This window comes from Gastrolobium bilobum, unplaced genomic scaffold, assembly GCF_033153095.1.
Source record: "Gastrolobium bilobum isolate Gb01-03AN ecotype WA unplaced genomic scaffold, APGP_CSIRO_Gbil_v1 utg13418, whole genome shotgun sequence".
In the NCBI taxonomy this organism is placed as follows: Eukaryota; Viridiplantae; Streptophyta; class Magnoliopsida; order Fabales; family Fabaceae; genus Gastrolobium; species Gastrolobium bilobum.
In genome coordinates, this window is record NW_026897420.1 from 25001 (window position 1) to 47742 (window position 22742).

The 22742-nt window shown below is 31.8% G+C and overlaps 4 protein-coding genes across 5 annotated transcripts in view; 1 reads left to right on the top strand and 3 right to left on the bottom strand.

Moving 5' to 3' along the window:
- Positions 1–246, top strand: part of LOC133306775 (ATP synthase subunit beta, chloroplastic-like) — a 1279-nt gene extending 1033 nt beyond the window's left edge. Inside the window, exon 1 of the mRNA XM_061507155.1 lies at positions 1–246. This exon is cut by the window's left edge and continues 1033 nt beyond it. Within this exon, the coding sequence (XP_061363139.1) occupies positions 1–246 (246 nt within the window).
- Positions 247–1536: 1290 nt separating this feature from the next.
- LOC133306790 (methionine aminopeptidase 1A) lies at positions 1537–7900 on the bottom strand. Of its 2 annotated transcripts, XM_061507166.1 has the most exons (16): positions 7800–7900; positions 7077–7127; positions 5981–6151; positions 5620–5695; positions 5421–5468; positions 5264–5308; positions 4726–4825; positions 4103–4154; positions 3977–4018; positions 3681–3742; positions 3489–3587; positions 2939–3012; positions 2756–2825; positions 2353–2418; positions 2193–2281; positions 1537–1834 (listed from the first exon to the last, which is right to left on the bottom strand). In XM_061507166.1, exons 1-16 carry the CDS (start codon positions 7868–7870, stop codon positions 1757–1759), a joined length of 1194 nt encoding a protein of 397 aa, XP_061363150.1. In that variant the 5' UTR covers positions 7871–7900; the 3' UTR covers positions 1537–1756. The 2 variants fall into 2 exon arrangements, with proteins under 2 accessions (XP_061363150.1, XP_061363151.1); XM_061507167.1 differs by lacking the exon at positions 7077–7127 and having other exon boundaries at positions 7800–7898.
- A 4075-nt stretch (positions 7901–11975) lies between these two features.
- LOC133306797 (probable pectinesterase/pectinesterase inhibitor 36) lies at positions 11976–14517 on the bottom strand. Its single transcript, XM_061507173.1, has 3 exons — positions 14118–14517; positions 12879–13208; positions 11976–12667 (listed from the first exon to the last, which is right to left on the bottom strand). Exons 1-3 carry the CDS (start codon positions 14515–14517, stop codon positions 11976–11978), a joined length of 1422 nt encoding a protein of 473 aa, XP_061363157.1.
- Positions 14518–19647: 5130 nt separating this feature from the next.
- Positions 19648–21615, bottom strand: LOC133306800 (pectinesterase 2-like). Its single transcript, XM_061507176.1, has 2 exons — positions 20754–21615; positions 19648–20336 (listed from the first exon to the last, which is right to left on the bottom strand). Exons 1-2 carry the CDS (start codon positions 21613–21615, stop codon positions 19648–19650), a joined length of 1551 nt encoding a protein of 516 aa, XP_061363160.1.
- Positions 21616–22742: the final 1127 nt, after the last annotated feature.

Here is a 22742-nt window from a genome sequence, read left to right on the forward strand (position 1 = left end):
GCTCATGGAGGTGTATCTGTATTTGGTGGGGTTGGTGAGCGGACTCGTGAGGGTGCGGAATCCAAAGTAGCTCTCGTATATGGTCAAATGAATGAACCACCCGGAGCTCGTATGAGAGTTGGTTTAACTGCCCTAACTATGGCGGAATATTTTCGCGATGTCAATGAACAAGATGTACTTCTATTTATCGACAATATCTTCCGCTTCGTAATGTTGACTTTCATTCCAGAATGGCACAATCTTTAACTTTACTCTTAAACCATGATATTTTTGTCAGAAGCATTAGCAAGATAAATATTAATATAACTTGTTAAATAAAAATTGAAATTTACTAACTTATCACTTTTAATTGGGTCAACATGAAGTGGTGACAAAGCAGGAAAACTCAGGTTTACTAAGTTCGTGTCAGTATCAAAATCACTCTTCACGTCAGTATCTGATGAATCACCAAGTGAAATAACAGTTTTAGGTTCTCTCTCGTCCTCTTATTGTTTCCCTGATAATATCTGACATAACATTTGTGGAGGTGCAGATAAATAAATAAATCTATCTTCTTAGCTAAAATACTGTAAAATGCTCACATGCTTGGATAAAGACAAAGGCTAACCATAATTAACTTTAGCACATATCTCAATAAAATTCTCCTCTTTCCTCTTAATATATGCAACAATGACACAATCAATATCTTTATCGTCATTGATTAGATTACCAATATAGTACCCAATTTTGGTCTCATAAGTCATATTTGACTATCAAGCTTGAAATGCATTAATTGCATTGGAGTCCTAATTTTTTATGAATTCTCCTTAAGTTCATTATATGTTGTGTCGCATTTGATTTACATCATAATTGAGTATCATTGAAATCTTCAAATTGCCTCCCTTCGATTTAGCAGTAAAAATGTTATCCGAACTATATTGCTAGAATTTTTTATATGTAGTACCTAGCAATTTGTTTCTACCAAACCAAACCAATTGATTCAGTTCAATCAGTATTTCGTTAACTACATTTTTTTCTTTTTGACATACAATTTTGACTTTATTTTCATAATCCAATGAATAACAAATTCGTCTAAAAATCTTAAAACACACATCAATTGACAGAGACAAGAAATTAGCCCAAAAAAGGTAAATAATAATAAGTCGAAATCTTCTGTTATATATATTATAAAAAATAGGTAACTACAAGTTTAGTTCAGGATGTAATGCATAAGTGAAAATCACAAGCCAAATCAAACCATTCAGTTTTCTTGATAAAACTACCAAACAATACTCAACTTCAGTTTTGTTTGCTTCTTAATTTTTCAATTTGACTTTTTTTTAATATAGATCAATTTAGTTTAGTTTTCAACACCCTAGTTTGTTTTAGGCAAATGTTATAGTTTGATCAACTTATTCATAAAATAGTTTTATCAATTTGACTTTTAAATGTTTCTTTTGGAAACATTATATAGAGAACTCGTGGAAAAACGATTATTCAATTAAACAAACAAAAGCTTAAAAGAACACATGACAAATATCAGATGAAATTTCCTTCTATTGGGCAAACATTATCATATCACTGTTGAAAATGGGTTTGGAAGAACCCATTCTACGTAATCATAATTCTCACCAAAACTCATTTGAATTTTTTGGTACGTAACAAACATGATACCCAAAAAAAGAGGCATCCAAAGGAGGTAGAGCAATGAAATGTTGTTGTCCAGTGATTGTATGGTATATAGAAACTGCTCAACTATGTCTCCATGATATCCCAATTATGAATTTAGCCAAGGAAAAACATTGGGTGATGTCTGCAACCGCCTTGTTAAAACCTCAACACCAGTCTCTGTCACCTAATAATGTAAAGGGTGAATCATATTAAGTGACTTGGTAAACCACATACTATAAAAGTTACCATCATTATATAGGATTGCACTAATCATCGCTTTTTGGATAATTTCATCCAAACTTCAAATTTATTACGATAAAAATTTCCTTTTGATTGTTATTACCCAGGAAATAGCCCGGGCTGTGATAAAACTGTTTCTTTATAACTGAAACATCACATATTTGAATCCGGGAAACGACTTATTTGCAAATATGCAAGGATAAGATTGCGTACAAAGATTACCCTCATCCCTATCCTCACTTATCGGGATTTAAGGGGAGGTAAATATTAGAGAACCCAAGAGAAGACAGAAATGTACTTACCAAAAGTGTGTGCTCAAATTGAGCACTTCGTTTACCATCTGCAGTAACAGCAGTCCATCCATCAGGCCACATTCGATCACGCCAAACACCTATTAAAATAATATTAGAACTGTGACATGGATCCATGAAAGTTATCAATTTAAAAGATTTATATATATACCTGCATTGATCATTGGTTCAATTGAAAAGGTCTGTCCCGCCTTCATCACACCAACTGCTTTATTTCCTGCCAAAGGTTAAGGTGTATTGCATGTGTTTTCTTTCTTGTAATCATGATTCCTTCTTAACATCAATTAAAAAGAGGGTGGGAGTGGGGTGGGGGAGATGCTACAAGTACAACACTTAAAAGCAAGTTGTCAGTTTAATTTTGGGACCAAAAACTTTCAAGTATTGGATTTGACAGAAAAAGAAAAGTTAACAAACTAAGTAAGAAAAAATGGTATAAGAATGAGGAAGCTGCCTATTGCTGGCAATTGAACTGTATGCATAATGGGATAGCCAATAGGAAAGTGAGTGGCTTTTCCCATACCCTGTGTAGTGCTTTTAAACCAAGAAAAGGATACTTCCATAATGAGGAATATTTGGTGCACAATGGAAGAGCTCTCCAATTCCATGACCACAATATGATTTGACCTAAAGGGACAAGGGATAATATGAGTAAGGAAGAAGTAATAACCACTCGCCAGTGTTAGCAAAGAAAACTAAATAGGTAAGTTAGAATAATAATAATAATAATAGTGCATTACCACTGAGAAGCCTGACATCGAAGCATGCCGATTAATAACTTCGCCAATTTCCCGAAATCGTACCCCAGGTTTAACTGAATTTGATTAGAAAAGGAAGAATCAGGAAGACATAGTTCAATTTCTTAAAACATTATGCACGTTTTTAAGTATACTAAGTATTTAAACACACCACAATCACAATATACACCAAACACCAAATACATATATATTTACGGTTAACATCAGTTATCAATTGATACATACAACTTATATTAACAACATATTAAGTATATGACAGTATTCAATATCAGTTACTTAACATGCCCTTCTCTCTTTAGTTTATATTATTAATAGTTATAAGATTTTTAACTTATATAATTTAGGGTTTAAGACCAAGTTAACATTTTTAAGACTAAATTTGAAGTTTGGTTTATGAATTGACAATGAAGCCTTAGGGTACATGTCAAAAGAAAAAAGAAAGAAAAATAAAAGATTCAAGGCTCCTATAATGTTTTAAAGATTCAATTATATTTGAAAGTTAGACAAGAGTTGAAATCCAATGGAGATATACCAATGGATATTGCCTTTTCCAGGCACTCATATGTGCATTTGACCAGCTGGAGAGACTCTTCGTCGACATTTCCCACAAAGTATGTTTCATTGAGATCACCTGCATTAACAACTCAAATATAATTAAATAAGTTTTGAATTTTAAGAACAACTATCAAGTAAAACAGTATCACATATATGTTAATCAACTCACCATGAAAACCTTTATAGCACACAGTAACATCAACATTTACAATGTCACCATCCTCAAGCTTCCTGATAAATAACTATATGATTAAGAGAAGATCTCAAGTTGATATAATTGTCTACTTCATCATACCTCAGTGGCACTTGCACTAATCATTTATGAAAGTACATATGAGAAGGATTAATGGGAAAAATAATTTTCCGTTGCATTACAGTCAGAAGATCTACTAGTAAAATGGAGAACTAGTAGCAAAACAAAAAATCAAGGTAAGCATAAATAAAAAAAAGCACAGAACAGTCTACCTTGCATCAGGAATTCCATGGCAGATTACTTCATTAACTGACCTGTTAGGAAGAGCAGATTTCACTCTTAACAAATGCCAAGAATATCTGAGAAAAATAGAATATATACAGAAGGAAAGTACCTACGTGCAGCAAGATTTGGGGAAGAAATGGTAATTGAGAGGAGATGGATATCCTCCTGCAAGGTAAAAAATCAGAAGAATATTTTCATCACCACCAAATGATTAGCTGTTATTACCAAATGCCAATGACATCAAGAAATCCAAAGATCCGTTTGGATAACAGAATTATAACAAGGTTGGGAGGTCATCTCTTTAGTTGTTAGTTTCAAGGGACTTTCAATTTCTGATATGTAGAGAGAGCCTTGCTATATCTTCTGGTATCTTTTTTTTTTTTTTTTTTTTTTTTTCAGTCGTCTGTTTTGGAAGATATCTTATTTCAAACCTAGTTGTACTTACCTATTTTCTATCTAATGAAATATCGTTTTTAATGTATGAAAACATTGCTCTTGGGCAGAGCACCACAAAATAAAGCCATTCTTTCAGAGTTTTAGGTCGGAGTCAACACTCAAAACAAAGTATGTATAACAAGTAATTATATGATAACAGAAGATACATGCTAAGCAGCTACAGTAATGCTAAGATTTTCTAAATGCAATATGATCCACTTTACATTGACTAATATTCGATAAATAAAGTAAGGTAAAAAGCTGGTAATTGTTTTGAAAATGAAACTCGTTAAATTAGTACCTGCAGCAATAGTTGCCTCGTGAACAACTCTGTCAATCTCATCAGTCGTCACACCAGGCTGAATAATCCGAGCAGCTGCATCCAACACCTCCCTTGCAATCTGTAAATTGATTTGCATAATGAATACAAAGTCCAAACCAACATACAAAGCAAGAACAAAAAACTATAATCTTTATAGAACTTCTCATGGAAAGGCTTCCCACATTAGACAATGTAGCCACCTCAACTATCCAAAACAAGAAACATTGAAAATGTTTTCTTTTAAATTTTTTATAATCATTCGGGATATTTTTCTTTCTTTTCTTGAAAGCAGAGGTTTATTGGTTGTCATCATTAACCAATGAAACAAAAGTAATTCATATCACCAAGCCATGTGCCACACAGTTGGCCTGTAACAGACTCCAAAAATAAGCGGGCGAATTAAGCACCATGAAAATGAGGATATGAATCAGTTTTCAGTTGAATGATAAATTGAGATAGAGGAGAGGTAAAAACTCCTCCATGATAATCTACAAAAGCAAGATAGCAAGGAAATTACCCGACAAGTTTCTCTCATTCTCTCAATTTGCTCTGGAGATTTAATCTACATTAATAACAGTTACAAAGTAGAATAAATATCAGTTAAAACAGAATACAGACAATGTCCAACATGATCTTTCATCAATTGTTTACTCATGTATTTTAAAATTACCCACCTCAACAGTATGCTGCAGATCACTATTGGGCTCAATTTTGGGAATTCCCTGAAGTTGAAAATAGAATATATAAAAACAATTTAGAAACCAATGACCTCAACAAAGTTATTAAAATATGACTTTCAATTGTATTGTAATAAAATGAGTAAAATCAGATAAAATACAAAGTAGTTAAACAGGAAGAACTCAGATAACTCACATCATCAGCCCAATCAGGTTTATCAATAAAATCCGGGACAATCCGTTTACTAGATATGGGATATGGCCGCAGTGTCCTTTCAAGAGCAGAAATGAAATTTCGGTTTCAACAAATAAATGAACAATTAGCAACAGACTGAGAAAAAAAAAGTTGTGAATTTAATGCTGCAAACATCTAAGATACTAAAACTATAAAAGCGTCAATGAGAAGGGGAATATGGAAAAACAAAAAAGGGAGTCTGAAATGCAAAAACATGATCATATCCTTACTACAATGAACATAATCTTTTGATATTAATTAAAATCACAGTAAGATGTCTAAGTTCTAAAATATGAGAGGATTCAAAGCCCTGGAAATTTACCCAGTCCAATCAAATTGAGGAAACTTTGGAGTTCGACTCTGCCCTCTCCTCAAGCAATATAACCAACCTTCACCAAGTGAGTTTGAGTTCTGCACGTCATGTGAGGACAGCTTTGCCTTCAGATGCACTGATTTGTGCGAGCTCCAGGAAGACTTGAAACATTCCTGAGTACTGTCAAGAGATATCAAAATTAGCTCCAATAAGTGCTCAAATTGAAGAGAAAATGTGAGAAAAAGAGAAAAAGGGAGAAAAAAATGTAAACTGAGAATTTCTGACTTTATCTTGTCTTAGTGTTCTGAATGACAGAATAGAGTATTTATAGATGTACAAAAAGCTTACAGAGAAAGTTTCAACTAAACTAACCTTAACTTAAAACGTTGTAACTGTTTAGAGTTGTAACGACTAACAGCCATGCAAGCTAACTGCCTAACTACAAGGGTACAGTAATATTACTCTAGGAGGTGCAGCACTTTAGTGCTAAACCAGCTCATACAACTAAAACAGTACAAGAGAGTAGTTACTCTAATAGTAGGAATCTAGTAATTTACAGTTCTCTCATTAGCAACCAAGGTCAACCTCACCTTCTTCTACATTGTACCATTCGAAGCAACAATGCCATCCCTTTCACCAAATTGCTAATCCCTAATAACTAAATCAATCTGCTATAATTGTTAAAGTAAATCAATCAGAACTTACTTCTTTTCCTTACAATGACTGAAACAACAGTATTACAAGCCACCATCTCATGCATTATGTTGCAATTGTACAATACCAGCAGGTCAAATCAAAATAACCCAGTTTGTCAGTTCAACTAAAAGACCTACGAGAGGTAACAGACTCTGTAGTAAAGACTATCAAGACAATCAGTATTCTATGGGAACCACAAGGGCCCATCATCTCTTAGGCAATATTTAAAAAGCTCAAGCCTTATGTGGAATCACCACCTTTAAAAGAAACATTACAAAACATCCTCACAGCTCTCATTCACTTGGTCTTGGTGGTTATTTCATTTTACAATTGTCCACTGAGATTCAATGTAATAATAAAAAAAAAAAGGGACTTCAAATAACTGAAAAAGTAGAAAACAATCACGAACCAGAAGGCAGAACCTTCACGAGGAAGCTTCAATTCCATGCATTTAGGACACCTGAGAGAAGAGGAGGAGAGGGAGGGGGGGGGGGGGGGGGGGGGGGGGAGGAGGGAGAAAAAAGAGACAAAGTAGACAAGTTAAAACTAAACATGTCATGCACAAAGAAATACCATTCCGTAGTCTCTACCAAATTATCATCTCAAACCTTAAACACCCAATTGCAAGCTGTTAGAAAACCCCCAATAACCCAAACATACTGTAGAAGGAATAAAAAGATCATTCTTATGTAAGCCAGTCTCTTCTTTGCATCAAGAAGTGATTAATCAATAATGACCATTCTTTTCCTATCATCTTTTACACAAGGCCATCAAAATAAACTAAAAGATTGCATCTGTCACTACCCAAATTACCAAAACCACTATCATAGCAATGTAACAAATTGAGGTACCATTAAAAATTCTCAAGCAACTCAAACAATCCCAAGTTCCAATATTGCATGCTGCCAGCAGCAGCTTTTGCTGAAACCATATTAAAACCCATTTGATCACAACCATAAACCAAGTCTTTGCCACATATTAAACCATTTCAAATGCAGAAACACCATCTTGAAATCCAAAAACTTATTGACAAAAAAAAAAAATGGGTCAAAGAAGGGAAGGGAAATTGTAACTTGTGACCAACTACATAGCACAGAGAGAGAGAGAGAGAGAGAGAGAGATGAATACATACTGAAGGTTTGCAGGTTTGCCACAGTTAGCACAAGAGAGAGTGTTTACAGACACATCAGATTCACCAGCCATGGATTGCAAACTACTGAAAGCTAGGGTTGCTGATACGTTGGAATAGAAATGAGAACAACCTCAAAGAGAGAAACGAATATTTATAACTTAGTGTTAATCAGGGAAATGTACAGCTTAAATTTTGGGCCTGGGCCGTTCAATTTTGCCAGCCAACCCATTGGGCCTGTTTGTTTGTTGGGCTAATCTGGCCCATTTCCTTCTTTTAGGCTATCCATAATATATGAAATATCGTGTCATTCATTATTATTGCTAATTGACTATATTCTTCTTTGATTTTATCCATCAAATATGAATGAGATGTGACAGACATATTTTTTTTGTTAATATAAGGGTTGATCAATTATTCGATTAATTTGGCTTTAGAATTATATGGAGAATTCTCTGAGACAATTTTTTTAATTTTTTTTAATTCATAAAGACTCAAATTTGAGACCACTTATTAAACTGAAACAACATTTTATCAGTTGATCCACGTGCTTTGTGTCCAAACTCGAAATTTCTGATTAAAGAGAACAAAGCTTCTTATCACTAATTAAAACCTATAACTGCGGCCGACTGACATATTTCTTAAGCTATGTAAGTGATATCTTCTCTTAATAAAACCACCGTGAAACTATTATTTTGAAATAATAAAATAACATTAATTTAGTCTTTCTAACAAAGAATATTAACATCAATTTAGTCTTCGAAAAATTAAAAATGCATTAATTTGTTTTTAAAAATATTTCAATTTGTATTTAAAAAATAATTTTGACATATTTTTTATTATTATAGAATGAATTTAATGTCACATATTTCTTAGAGATGGAATTGATGTCAATCCAATAACTAAGAGAAAAATAAATTCTTGATAATATTTGATGACATAGTCCATTCATTACCTATAGTTAAGGCAACTAATACATATTATTTTTGTTTGAATTTCAACCATTGCACTCTTGTTCTTTGGTCCGGAGAATTTGATCAGTTTGATTCATGGAATATTTACTCACCATATTCTATGTGAAATTTTGGTGAAACAACGTGTAGGGAAGCTGAATGAGGGAAATGGTGATTTGGCAATTGGTAAGGTTCGTAGGCATTGTACGTGTTATAGCTACATCCAAACTCTTGTTACTAAAATGTTTTGTTTTTATAGTTTTGGATTTGATTGGCTTCTGGAATAACAAGCCAAATGAAGAAACAATTAATTGAAACTTTTGAATATATGTATCTTTTGCAGCTAACATGAACAAATGTTCACTGAATTTGGAAGAGACGTCCGAAACCAACCGCTAGATGATTCTCCACTTCCTCCGTCTTCATTGACTATATATTGCGAACTCTTTTATACTTTTACTTTATTGATTTTTTTTAAGGGATAAGATATTGTGACAACCAAATAATTTTACTACTAATGTTACAACCACATCTTAACCGTTGATTTCTGTCAATCAACGGTTATCATTTTTCAAATCAAATTCATTAATTAATTATTAATTCGCAATAAATGATAACCGTTGATTGGCGGAAATCAACGGTTAAGATGTGGTCGTAACATTGGTAGTAACATTATTTGGTTGTCAGAATATCCTATATATTTTTTAAAGGTATAATATTTATATCTTAAGTAAAACTTTTACGGCGGTTTGATAGATGGATAAATTTGAGTTTCCCAAAAAAAATTATATTAGGAATCTTAGTTATTCACGTTTGATATAATATTTCAGGGTGTTCAAAATATCAAAAAAATCAAACCGATCCATAACCAAACTGCTCCACATTTTAAAAATCGGTTATTCTTTAAAATGATTTCATATGAAACTGCATTTTATTTTATAAATTGATTATTTATCAAACCATAAAAATAATTGGTTATCTATAACCAAACTGCTTACAATTAAAGAAAAAAAATTTACCAAAAAAAAAAGAACAAATAAGTATTATCTTTTAAATAAATATTTTCTACATGAGCTGCTTAACCTTTTTTGCTAGTTTATTGTTTGGAAGTTTGAGTCAATTTACTAATATAATAGGTATGATAAAAGATAATACTTATCTGTTCTTTAATTATAAAGGAGTTTGGTTATGGATAACCAATTATTTTTTTGGTTTGGTAAATAACTAGTTTATAAAAATAAAATACAGTTTCATATGAAATTGATTTTTAATAATAATCGATTTTTAAAATGTGGAGCAGCTTGGTTGTGGATTAGTTTAGTTCATTTGGATATTTTGAACACTTCTACCCATAGCTTCCTTCATTAGTTCAAATGAAACTCTTAGTAACATAAATCTTGAGAGAACGAAGAGCAATTGTTTTTTATAATTTTAAAATAATTCAACTATTCTTCTTCCAATCACTCTCAAAACAACGTGAAACAATTTCTATAAGAATCATTTCGTCCTGAGAGATCCAAAACAATGAAAATTCTTGCAAGAAATAGTTGGTCAACTACCTTATAACCGGAAGAAACAAACGACTACTTATAAAAATCGCACAATCCATCAAAAATTGACTTTGAATTTGTTAAAAAACTGATTTTGAACTTGATAACAGGTTTATGGTTCATAACCGGTTTTGATTTAAAACCGGGTTTGAATTAAAACCGATTTAAAATCGGTTTTAAATCAAAAATCGGTTATAAACCATAAACCGGTTTTGGAACCGGTTTAGAAAATTAAAAACTAGTTTTAAAAGAAGAAAATCGGTTCTGTTTGAAAACCAAACCGTGTAAAACCGGTTCGATTCGGTTTTTGTTAAAACCAGTTATGAACCGCTCCATGCACACCCCTACTTAAAATTTTACTGGAAAAATAAGAGTCCTGAAAATTAAAATTGTGAATAAAAATCTCATAAAATAATACCACTATGTGGTATTCTTGAATTTCTGAATTTTTTTTACATAATTTATAGGACATAATATTCTTAAGTTGTAGGGTATATTTAATTTATTACCCATATTCTTTTAATTAAGAAATATTGGGAATATATAGACAGATAAGAAGTTAAGAACATTAAAGTAAGATGTTATTATTTTCAATTTGAAGAAATTAATCTTCATACATGCTTATAATTTAGCATGAAATTCCTTGGATTAATTGCTTAGTTTTCATCTTCACATTATTTTTGAGATGTATATTATTAAGAAGTCACGGACATAATTATAAAATTTATATAGGTAAGGAAAGAAAGTTCATTAATTAAATTTAGAAGGTGCTGCCAAAATCAACCGCTAAATGATTCTTCACTCTGTCATTCTGATGATATTGTTCTTGCTTTTAGTTAGTTCATTTACTAAGCTATAAGTATAGTTTTCATTTATCGATTGAAAAACAAAATTTGCAAGTTTGCTTGAGATACATTTGATTTAACTGTTATAAAAGCAATGCGAGCATCATTGTAACTTGTTTTATTTAATTGTTTTATTTTTTAATTAAAGGGATCTACTTTCACAGAAAAACTGGAAACTGATATTTCATAAATTCATAGACTATTTTTTTGTTTTATTTACTTCAATCCACGTAGAGAAAGAAAGGAGAGAGAGCGATAATCACAACAAATTTTGAAGAATTGCATGTCTGACTTTTGTACAAAATCAACATCTATACATGCAACACTTTTCTTTATAATATGTTTTAAAATTAATTAGACATCGTTTATTATATATGCTAGTTAATAAGTATGTCGACAATACTAATAAAGAATAAGTTTAAATTTTATTAAGATATATATTACTCTTTCCAATAAAAAAATTGGTCGCAACACTCTTTTAATATTTTTTTTATTCAATAAAATCCACTAATAAAAAGTAGACCTAAGTTATTTAATAACACTTATTTAATTTAATTTTTGTAAATATCATAAGCTCAACCTCTACTCCATATTCCATAATACAAATAGAATTTTATTCCATATAACAATAATATAGCCTTACATTACATATTAGTTTCTAGGACCTAATAAAGCAAATGATATTAAACAGGATTTGGGAGCATTATATATATAACCAAGCTAGCAATAATTCAATGCTAACTACTAAGTAACACATTCAAGATATGCTGTTTACAACCCATTAATTAATTGATTAACAGCCCCTAATTACATGAACTAAAGTAGTTTCCCTTAAATTCCAGACAAGAATGGCACCCCTGTAGCAGAAATCCACCTTTCTCCTTGCAAAAATTGACTCACTGTGAAGGGACTAGCCTCATTGGCACTACTCAACACATGAAAACCAGGCCAATGCACCCTATCCTGTGTAGAGGCACCACTTCCATAATTCATATACTCACCATAGTACAAAGTTGAAATTGCAAAATCTCCTTCCCATTCACCCCACCCTCTTGGGTTAATCAACCCATCTAAGTCACTTTTCATGAACACAGTCCTTGAGTACTTTTTCCAAGGCCTTCCTAAGAAGGTACTGAAAGAATCCTTTGACATGACAAATTCTGATGCAGGCCTAACCCTGCAACTCTGGATTGAAATCCCAGTTGGTTTATTAGGATCATCTCTTCCTTGTGCTGTGATGAAGTTAGATTGATGACTCATTGGTTTCCTTATATAGATGTCACAGTTTTGTAACACTACCGTGGCATCACCAAATATGAAATCTATGGTCCCATATATGTGACAATCTCTGTAGAATTGGCGATTTGAATGCACATAAAGTGTGTCTTGGTATCCTCTGAAGCTGCACCTGTAGAAGATTGATAGGTCTGAACTTACCTTAAGTGCCACTGCTTGATGCCTTTCAGGGCCTGCAGTGTTCTCAAATGTCATATCTTTTGCCCAAAACCCATCACCAGATACATCTGTTTGATATATATATATACCAAATCAAGTTAGCACACCTTTCAATCATTGGAATTTGATGGGAATGAGAAATATTTATCATTTATTGAGAAATGAAGGGTCAATATATCTTAATGAAACAAAAAAATTGTTAATTAATGTTAAAATGTGACAATAGATGAACCAAATTTGATAAAAAAAAATTTTTGGATAAATATTTTATAATGTTACCAAATGTGGCTGAGCTCAGAGTGGTGGAACCCTGAACAACATTTCTGTTGCCAGTGATGATAGTTTTGTCTATGCCATCTCCTACAAACATCACACTGTGCAACTTGTTTCCAACCTCCACCTTTTCATTGTAGATTCCTGATTTTACATAAACAACTGCTCTTTCAGGACGGTTTTGATCCATTGCAGCTAGTGCTTCTACTGCTTCTCTGATTGTTTTGTGTGTGCCTGAACCATCTTGTGCCACTGTGAAATCTGCCTTACCCGTTTCTGAATTCCATGATTCTAAAAGACCTTCATTTGATTTGGATACTGTTCTAAGTGGTGGTCCTACGCACACACACAAAAAAAATGTCAAAAAATAAGAATAGATTAAGATATTCAAATTAATATTGTGATCAAATTAATAAGGATAACCATCCTATGTCACTATGTTTAGATGTCAAAATTGGTTTGTTATTTTTTCACCAAAGTTATATATGAGTATGGAATCAACCTTGGTAGTTGGCACATCAAATGACAGAATCTTACCCTTTTCCTTTTACACAGATAAGAAACCAAATAGTAACTCCACCCCATAAATAACAGTAAATTTTTATTTTTGTTTATCATTTACTAAGGTAGACCAATAATATTGAGCTTATTGATTATCCAAGTCAGCTTTCTTGGTTTCTTTTGTTTGTTCTATACACCAAAGGACAATATTCTGGACTTCCGTTAAAAAGACATTCTTCTAACCTCTTTATCCGAAAAGAGTAAATTGTAGCAACCATTTAAGAAATATAGATGGAGATAAGCTCAAAAATCTGGTATATGTACAAAAGTACAAATCAGATCAGACACGTAAAAGAACATGTAAAAGAAGTACACTATGATGTAACATTGATGCATTATATGCATATATACTTGATGATGTTTTGTAGTAAAAAAATAATTATTAAAAAATTATAATATTGCACGTGGTGGATCACTATTCAATTGCGGCTTGTAAAATTGAAACGTGCAAATCCTGTCTTATTTTTAAGACATGTTCAATGGTAAACGGCGTGGATGCCAATACCCTTCTCGTTTATGGAACATTTAGTTGGTAATGATTAGTTAATGTCTAAGTTGATATGCATATAATGCATCAATGGTACCTTAATTATCTCGTATTAAAATTCTCTAATAATCAAAACAAGATGTCACAGAAAGACAAGGCCTTTTGATATATTACACCATCTAATGCAAATTACTTACCTTTTCCTTTGCCTTTGTTGTTTGAATACAAAACAAGAGCTTTCCCAAGCAACATGGTCAAGTTTCTACCCAAAACATGACTTTCAACATAACCTTTTTCCTGCAATCCATCTAAACAAGTCTTGTGATTTGTCATCACAGCACTTACCCAAGTAAGTGCATCTTCTTTGGTGTAAGTACTCTTGTTAGACATCATGTGAGCCAACCGAGACTCACACTCCTCATAGAGCTTGGCACAATCACTTAGCGCCACACTTGTTTGATCTGAAAGGCTTAGGCTTTGATCAGCCAAGCCAAGCAAACTGACAGAGTTCCCAACCCAATTCTTGGCATGTGAAACCTGGGTTTGGACCATTTGGAGCACCTCCATTTCTTGGAGGCAAAAGGTGGTGGTGGCCATGGCTAGGAGGAGGAGCAAGACGGTGGCACAAGTGGCCATTTTTTTTGGGTAGAGAGCTGTGATGACTTGTGCATGCTTGGTGTTGTGTGTTGCTGATTTATAGCCAGCTGAGGAAGCTAGAGACATGGATGCTAGCCAGGTGTCACTATGCCTGTGTCACCTAACCTAGCTGATATATATACATGCATATATTATCTTGGTGGAAAGGAAATTTCTTCAAAGTATATAAAATATGAAAACAGCAATGTTCATATAATATTTTAATTTTTGTTAATTTTTTAAAGGGATATATTTTTCTTATGTTGTAGGAAAAAAGTTATCTCGTGTTGTAGAAATGAAAGTATAAGTGAGACTCACAGATAAGAGGAGAGGAAAAAAAGAGTGGTGGGACTGAACTTCTGTTTATGTGTAAGAAAATTGTTTATCTCATGTAAAATGAGATAAACATAATCCATTTTTAAATTGATATTTATTCTTGCACATTGAAACTTTAGTGTAATGTATACGTTATTTTAATTCTTATATCAGGAAGGATATATTTTTTTCCTGTACAAGCGAACTTTTTGGGGCCCATAATACTCACACTTACACGTACGTATCAATTGTCTGATCGTCTTCAATAAAAACCACTAGCCAATATAACAAAGTGACAAATAATTTTAGACCTCGTGCATGTCTCTAAAATGTTAAGCTCTTTTATGTGCCTTTGCCTTACAATTAGCACCCTTATTAATCTATGCATGTAATTTATAAATACAGTTAAATAATTGAATATAATTTCAGAATAATTATAATAGTATTTTATATATGTTTAACCGAACATAAAAACACGTAATAGGAAAAAAGCTTGTCACTTCTCAAGTTTATTCACACGTTACAAATTAAAACATTGACTTATATTTTATACTTTTATTTTTTGATATGTTGTCTTGTACCAAAAAATAAATTGTATATTATATGAAGATTAACTTGACATTTTGGATGACCGCTTCAGTTTGCGGCAGATAAGCGGTGCGGTGCCTTCCCAACAAACTGAAATTAATAAATAAAAATAGGGAAATGGTTTTTTTTTTTTTGATAACAGGGAAATGGTTTTGTTATGTAACATAACATAAAATCAAACTTCCTACTCGCACAAAAGGAAGAGAGAGGAGAGAGAATAGAAAAAAGAGAAAAAATTTAAAGTGGATTCCATATAAAATTTGTGTGTGTAGGAAGATGATTTTATGTTATGTAACATAATAAAATAAAGCCCATAAAAATATTAGAATATTTTCTTTTATATATTTAAAGGAGGACTAAATTGGGTCTTATACGGAACAATTAATAGATCGAGAAAAACAAGATAGAAAATGAAATAGAGTACAGTGCGAGACTTAAACCCACCTATTTTTATTGCATATCTCACAACCTTATTAATTAAGTTGTGTCAAGGATACCAAGAAGGAATATTTTATCTGATGCATATAAAACAGTAAAAGGAAAAAAAAAAAGTGCAAGCAAATCTTATTAGGAGAGATGCATTCCATCACACATTCCGTGAGTGAAGTAATTGAAAGTGGTGTTTTGAAGCAGCATTTTTTAAAGTGAAGTAGCAGGAGGTTGATTTGGCCATTGACATTGTGCATGTGTTTCTTCACTACTTCTGCAATACAACTTTTACTTGTTGAATATGGATATGTAATTGATTATTGGTATAGAATGATACATGCCCAAAGTTATTCCGATTTTGAAAGGCTCCACTTTAAAATTTGAAAATTGTTAAATTTTGAATTTGCTTTATTTTCTATGTATAATACAATTGATGTTGATTTTAGTTTAAAAAAAGAAATGATATACTTACCACCAAAAAAGTCTAATCACCATTGATTTTCGTCATTTAACGGGTATAATTTATTGAATTTATTTGAAATTAATAATTAAGTAATAAATGCGACCAAATAATTTCTAATAAATTATGACCGTTAGATTGACAGAAATCAACGGTGATTAAGTTGGTTGTAAAGGTGATAAACTTTTTTTATGATAAGTATATCCTGCCAAAAAAATAATAATACAAATAATGAATATGGATAATACATCTTTAAAATAAATTGTTTATGGCCAAACTAAATGAAATCATCTGTATTTCCAAAAAAAATGAAATCATCCGATGTGGTATTCCAATTTAAGAAGCTTGTATTAAAGACTTCTTTTGGTTATAAGAAGTGAGGTTAATTAATTATCTTTCAGCATAAATTTATTATTTTAATCACGATATATATGCGGTTAATAGTATTCAAATCTCTTAATACCATCATTAATGTTGCGTATTCATTGAATATAAAGAGTGATTGACATCATTAATGGTATTGATGGGCACAATAATCTCTATGCAATTCCGTGCGTGCGTACGATTAGCTTTGTGGATCTTCTATCATGGGACAAACAATGTTTCAAATACTTAGCTTGACATGACAAATTAGGACTTTTTGATTATTGTGCTCTTCGTTAATTAAAAAATAATTAATTTATTACTGACTCAAATTATTTTATCAATCTGCTTTTATTTGACCGTTGATCGAAGGTTTAATCAATTACAATATGAACTTGATCAATTAAATCTTAAAAAAAAAAAAATTTACCAGATGACCCCATTATGTAATATATTAAACTACAGTATTTAATCGATTACATACTGTCAAAAACAAATGAGAAACTTGATAATTAATTAAGGGTTTTATAAGAGTTATGTTGTAGGAAAAATGAATGTGTAATGTTATAGAGATTCGTTTTGCGTGCTGTAATTTTTTTTTCTTCAAAAAGTGTGGGCCCCACAAAATGTTGTGTGTGTAGGAAAGTTTGTTGTGTCATGTTAAATGACAAATACAAACCCCGTTAATTAAAACACCATAGTTTAATTGATGACATAACGAGTTTAATAGTAACTTTTTTTTTGAAAGTTTAATCGGTTAAGCTTGTGTTATAATCGATTAAACACTCAGTCAACAGTTAAATGGGAATAGATTGGTGGAATATTTTGGATAAGAGATAAATTAATTATTTTTTAATTAACAAAGGCATAATAATGGTAAAAAAAAAAAACTGACGAACCATATTTTGTTGTTTGGCAATTCATATTTTTTATCTCGGTGGAGGCACAACTAAGCCTCGAGAATGAGATTAGTTTGAAAGGCGATGGAACGTGACAACCATATGAAATCTAGAATCTAATATTTTTTATTTTTCAGTTAATTGTGATTCTTGTTGTAATAACAGGGACGAAAATACATCCGATAGTCTGTTAGGAACTTACGATCTAAATGTTAGACCAAGTCTAACCTAGTATATCTAACCGAGATATAAAAATACTCATATAAAAAATATGTCATAAACTTGCTTTTAAAAGACCTGACTTATTTTAAAAATGCCTTGCCTATAAAACCTATAAGTCAGACTATATGATATAATTTATTTCTAAAAAATATAAAATAAATTTATTATTTATATCAATTTAGATAATAAAATAAAATCTGATTGTATAAGGCCTGATTAAATTTTAATATTATTCAACGTTTGGTGTGGTATTGTATAAAATAATATCCTCAAATATTTTAAAAAATAATATATTAAAAAAATTATTTTAATATGTTAATATTGAAATGATATATTAGTTCTTGAAAATTATACTTGTAAGCAATATTAATACATCAACCTCTTATCAGGCCTAATTTTATCTCCTTAGACCTGATTAAATTATATATTATTTTGATGTATTAAAGGGTTCTACTGTATAAGCTTATACTATACGATAGTCACACCAAACAACTGAAAATGTCATAATATATAATATAAACTTATACTATCAAACCTTATACATCACACCAAACAGGACTTTATTATAGACGTCATGCAAAAATCACATGACTAATTGTTAGATAGCCTCTCCTTAAACTTTTATGTATCAACAAATTAATTTTATAATTTTAATTGTTAAATTATTACTAACTACTTCGGCTCGAATTAATCCAACGAACAATGAAAATTACTCCGATAGCTATCCATTTTATTAGGGTATCCATAACCAAAATGAATTATCAATCATGTATTTCTTATTTATTATATTTAATGAATTTTTAAATTCTTATAAAAATTTAACAACTTATAAATATGACATAATAAGTTTGATATATATATAGCCTCACTCCTAGAAATTGCAATGATATATAGCCTAATGTATTTCTTCCTTTCCCCCTTTTCCCCTTTTCATCTGATTCCTCTCTCAAGTTTCATCAAGTTAAATCCATGCAAAAGCCAATATTCAGGCTCTATTTTTTTTTTTTTTTAATTCAGGAGGGCTTGGCCCAAACAAACAAGAACAATACTAACAAGTATCAAGACAAGATAATCAGGCTTTTATTTTGTTGTCTTATTCTTATCTACAAACTGGGTAGTTAATACAGGCCGAAATAATATGGCCCTAACTGAAGCGTAAAACTTAAAACATGGGCCTTGGGTCATTTCGAATATTGAATGATTAGCTTTTAATGTCCAAAAACAGTTTTCATCTCTAATTATATTCTTAAGACAATTCAATATGTGTACTGACAAAAATTAATATAAAAAAATAAAGACAAATCAATACATGATCCTAAATCCGAATCTACGATAACAACGACCGTAATCGTTTTGGTTCAATGAGAAGCATGAAATAATGATATTTATTTCGCTTACATACTGGATTTAAAGAATAAATAATGCACATATCCACTTACATATGTTAAAAAATTTAATATTTATTAAAAAATTATTAGAAAAATAAAGCAGTAAGGATGAGACTCTGAATCACTTGATTACGAATGATAATATATAAACAATCAGTTGAATAGGTGAAGGCATACAAATAATTTTTATATTTTTATTATACATCTAACAAAACAGGCTTCAAATGTAATATATCAACTTCTTCACATTATACAATGAATTTGTGTGTGTTCTTAGTACAAGCCATGAAGAATGAAGTTATTTATCAGCTAGGCTGACTAATATTTCTTACTGTGTTCAACAGTACATTATTCAAAATTAATTACTTCCAATAAAAAAAGAATTTAAAAGAATAAATATTCAAACAATACACAAACAATTGAAAAATTATAAACTAGAGGTGAAAGGCACACGAGTGGATGGTAACCATGAGTTGCCAGCGATGAAATTTGCAACAGTGAACTTTGAAGCTTCAGAAGCGCTGGTAATAACATGATACCCTGACCATTTAACTCGGTTTGTTGTTGAAGAACCAGGACCTGTGTTCATGTACTCTCCATAATATAGAGTGTTTAATGCAAAGTTACCACTCCATTCCAACCAACCAGCTGGATTAATCAAACTATCAAGAGAAGTTTTCATGAAAACTGTTCGTGAATATTGTTGCCAAGGCCTTCCAAGGTAAGTCTTTACTGAGCTTTGAACTAGTTTCAAATCTGAAGCAGCTGTGACCCTGCAATTGTGAATGGAAATGCCTGTGTTCTGGTTTGGATCGGTTCTTCCTTGTGCAGTGATTGTGTTAACTTTGTTCGGAGGGTTTCTTGCAAAAAGGTTGCAATTTTGGAACACAACAGCAGCATTACCAAAGATGAAGTCAACTGTGCCATAGATGTCACATTCCCTATAGAACTGTCTCTCAGAGTGCACATACAATGTGTCTTGATAACCTTCAATGCTACATCTGTAAAATACTGATAAGTCTGATCCAGAACGTAGTGCAACAGCTTGGTGATTTGCTGCACCAGCAGTGTTCCTGAATGTGATATCTTGAGCCATAAATCCATCTCCAACAACAGCTGCAAAAAAAAATCATAATAATTATGTTAGAAAATAATATAAACCATTAAAAAATCCTCACCCAACCGCTTAAGTTTTTTGGTTGAATTAGTTCCTTAGATGGTATCAGAGCCTGGTTGTTCCGGGTTCGTTATTCGCCGTCCCCATTTTCTTTGTGGAATTTTTTAGCACAGATAAGTTGGACTTGATGCATCATCGACTTTTTAAACCCAATGAACTCTTTTGTGAGGGGACGTGTCAGAGAATAATATAAATCATTAAAAAATACTCTTCACCCAATTACAACTTAAGTTTTTAGATTAAATTGGTTCTTTATAAATTAAGTGCTTAATATTTGAGTAGTTTATTTTTCTTAATTATTTTAATGAATACATGATGAAACTAATTAAGAAGGAAAAAAATAAGTTTTTGCTTACCAACAGTGGCTGAACGGAAGGTTGTGGTGCCTCCTCCGACACTTTTGCTACCTGTGATTATGGTTTTGCCAATACCATCTCCAACTAACATTATATTCTTTGCTTTTATCTCAACTTGTTCATTGTATATTCCTGCCTTCACGTGTATCACATACCTTCCGCTGCTACTTAGTGGTGCTGCATTTATGGCTGCACTAACTGTTGTGTATTTTCCAGAACCATCTTTTGCCACCACTACGTTAGCTTGAGAAGCTGGAGAAGATGTCTGCAAGAGCTTTCTATCACCTGGCTTGACCCATGTTGGGAACCCTTCTTTGTAATTTGGTTCTTCATATTGAACCTTGTTAAGAGCCAATGTGTTGCTTAGCAACTTAGTAACATTGTTGGACATGAGAGGCAGCACGTAGTCTTGGACACCAAGCTCGTAGAAACCAGCTTTGCATGTCTCAAGGTTAGTGAGAGCTGTGCTGAGCCATGTTTGAGTATCAGCTTGGGAGCACTTGGTGTTTGGGTCTAGGGTTTGGTTGAGTCTGTGAATGGTGTGCTCATAAAGCTCAATGCAATCAGACCAAGCAGTTGTTTCACGTGGATTGCGGCACTTTGAACCTAATGAAAGAGTGTTTGCATGGCCTATGAGTGCTCTCTCTTGAGCAAGTTGCAATGAAAGCTTGAAGAAATCTGATTTGTGCTTGATTGGTTTGTGTTGGTGAGTAGGGTTATTGCTTAAGAAATACTCACATGGTTGAGGATTTGGGGTTTGGTTACACCAAAGTTGCATGTCATTCAAAGAATAACTAGAAACTAAAGAAGAAAACAGGAAGGGAACGAATAGAAGTGGTATGAGTAATCGAAAAGCTTCCATAGTTTGCTATCTTCAAACTATATATGGAAAATTTTAATAGAAATTGTAGATATGATGAAAATCACTTATAAGAGAAAATGGTTTGAGCAAGTTTCGATTGATTGTAGTTTCATGTTCTAATTTTGTTGGCTATTTATAGAGGATTGCAAGAAGTGATTGTTTGAAATATATGGATGATATAGTTGACCGCAGGCGCTGACTTTCTACTTTTCCAAATCCTTTTCGTTTTTGTTTTTGCTTGCAGATTCTTTCATTATTGATAACATAATTAGAAATTTCATATTTTGTTCATAATTTGCAGTTATATATGTTTACCTTCACCATGCATCACTTCTATGACGAGTTCTATAATTTGCACTTAAGTTAATGTAGAGAGGTAAGTTTGCTAATATTCATTACTGGTTGATTTTCTAATAAATATTTGATAATTTATTAAATTAATTAATAAATTATGATCAAGTACCATTGAAAAGAAAATATGGTTTTCAAAAGTAAAAGCTACTTTTTTGCCGTAATATGCAGCCGTAGAAACTAGAAAACGTAATATTCCGTCTAATGATGTGGCAGTCTGATGGGGAGATTGTATTTGATTTGTTTGCCAACTAGGACATCGGATCCATGGGCGTCTTATTCTAGCTAAGTAGATAATGATCGACTGCAAACCCATATAGTGTTTTTTTTTTTATACAATAGTGGGAAGTATGGGATATACTGGAAAAAAGTATCTAACGTTAGTTTAGGTAATTTTATCTGATGTTCATCGAAACGACTTCGTTTTGGGGTTAAAAAATGAAAAAATTAGAATGATAGAGACTATTATAACCCTGAAATAAATTAAATTTACAAAAATACCATGATTTCAGCCCAAAACGACGTCGTTTAATGAACATTAGATAAAGTTATCTAAAGTAACTTTAAAAAAAATAAACTCATAAACTAAAGTGGCAGGGAACACGTTATGTTTAGTAAAATATAAATAGTTTTATTAGGCTTAGAAATATTTATCTAAAAAATAGGTGATAAATCACCTTATATGTAGGTTAACTTATATTATATTAATTTTATTAAATAAAAAATAGAATACTTGTTTAAATTTTTTAATAATAAAATAAGGGAAAAATATTTAT

Excerpts from the sequence above, each read along its gene's own strand:
- LOC133306790 (XM_061507166.1), bottom strand. The coding sequence starts at position 7,870 with ATGGCTGGTGAATCTGATGTGTCTGTAAACACTCTCTCTTGTGCTAAC. Across the intron at positions 5,309-5,420 it reads ATCTGCAGCATACTGTTGAG|ATTAAATCTCCAGAGCAAAT; the intron begins GTGGGTAATTTT and ends TTATTAATGTAG. Across the intron at positions 4,155-4,725 it reads CGAGGCAACTATTGCTGCAG|GAGGATATCCATCTCCTCTC; the intron begins GTACTAATTTAA and ends TTTACCTTGCAG.
- LOC133306797 (XM_061507173.1), bottom strand. The coding sequence starts at position 14,517 with ATGGCCACCACCACCTTTTGCCTCCAAGAAATGGAGGTGCTCCAAATG. Across the intron at positions 13,209-14,117 it reads CAACAAAGGCAAAGGAAAAG|GACCACCACTTAGAACAGTA; the intron begins GTAAGTAATTTG and ends GTGTGTGCGTAG. Across the intron at positions 12,668-12,878 it reads TCTGAGCTCAGCCACATTTG|ATGTATCTGGTGATGGGTTT; the intron begins GTAACATTATAA and ends TATATCAAACAG.
- LOC133306800 (XM_061507176.1), bottom strand. The coding sequence starts at position 21,615 with ATGGAAGCTTTTCGATTACTCATACCACTTCTATTCGTTCCCTTCCTG. Across the intron at positions 20,337-20,753 it reads CTTCCGTTCAGCCACTGTTG|CTGTTGTTGGAGATGGATTT; the intron begins GTAAGCAAAAAC and ends TTTTTTTTGCAG.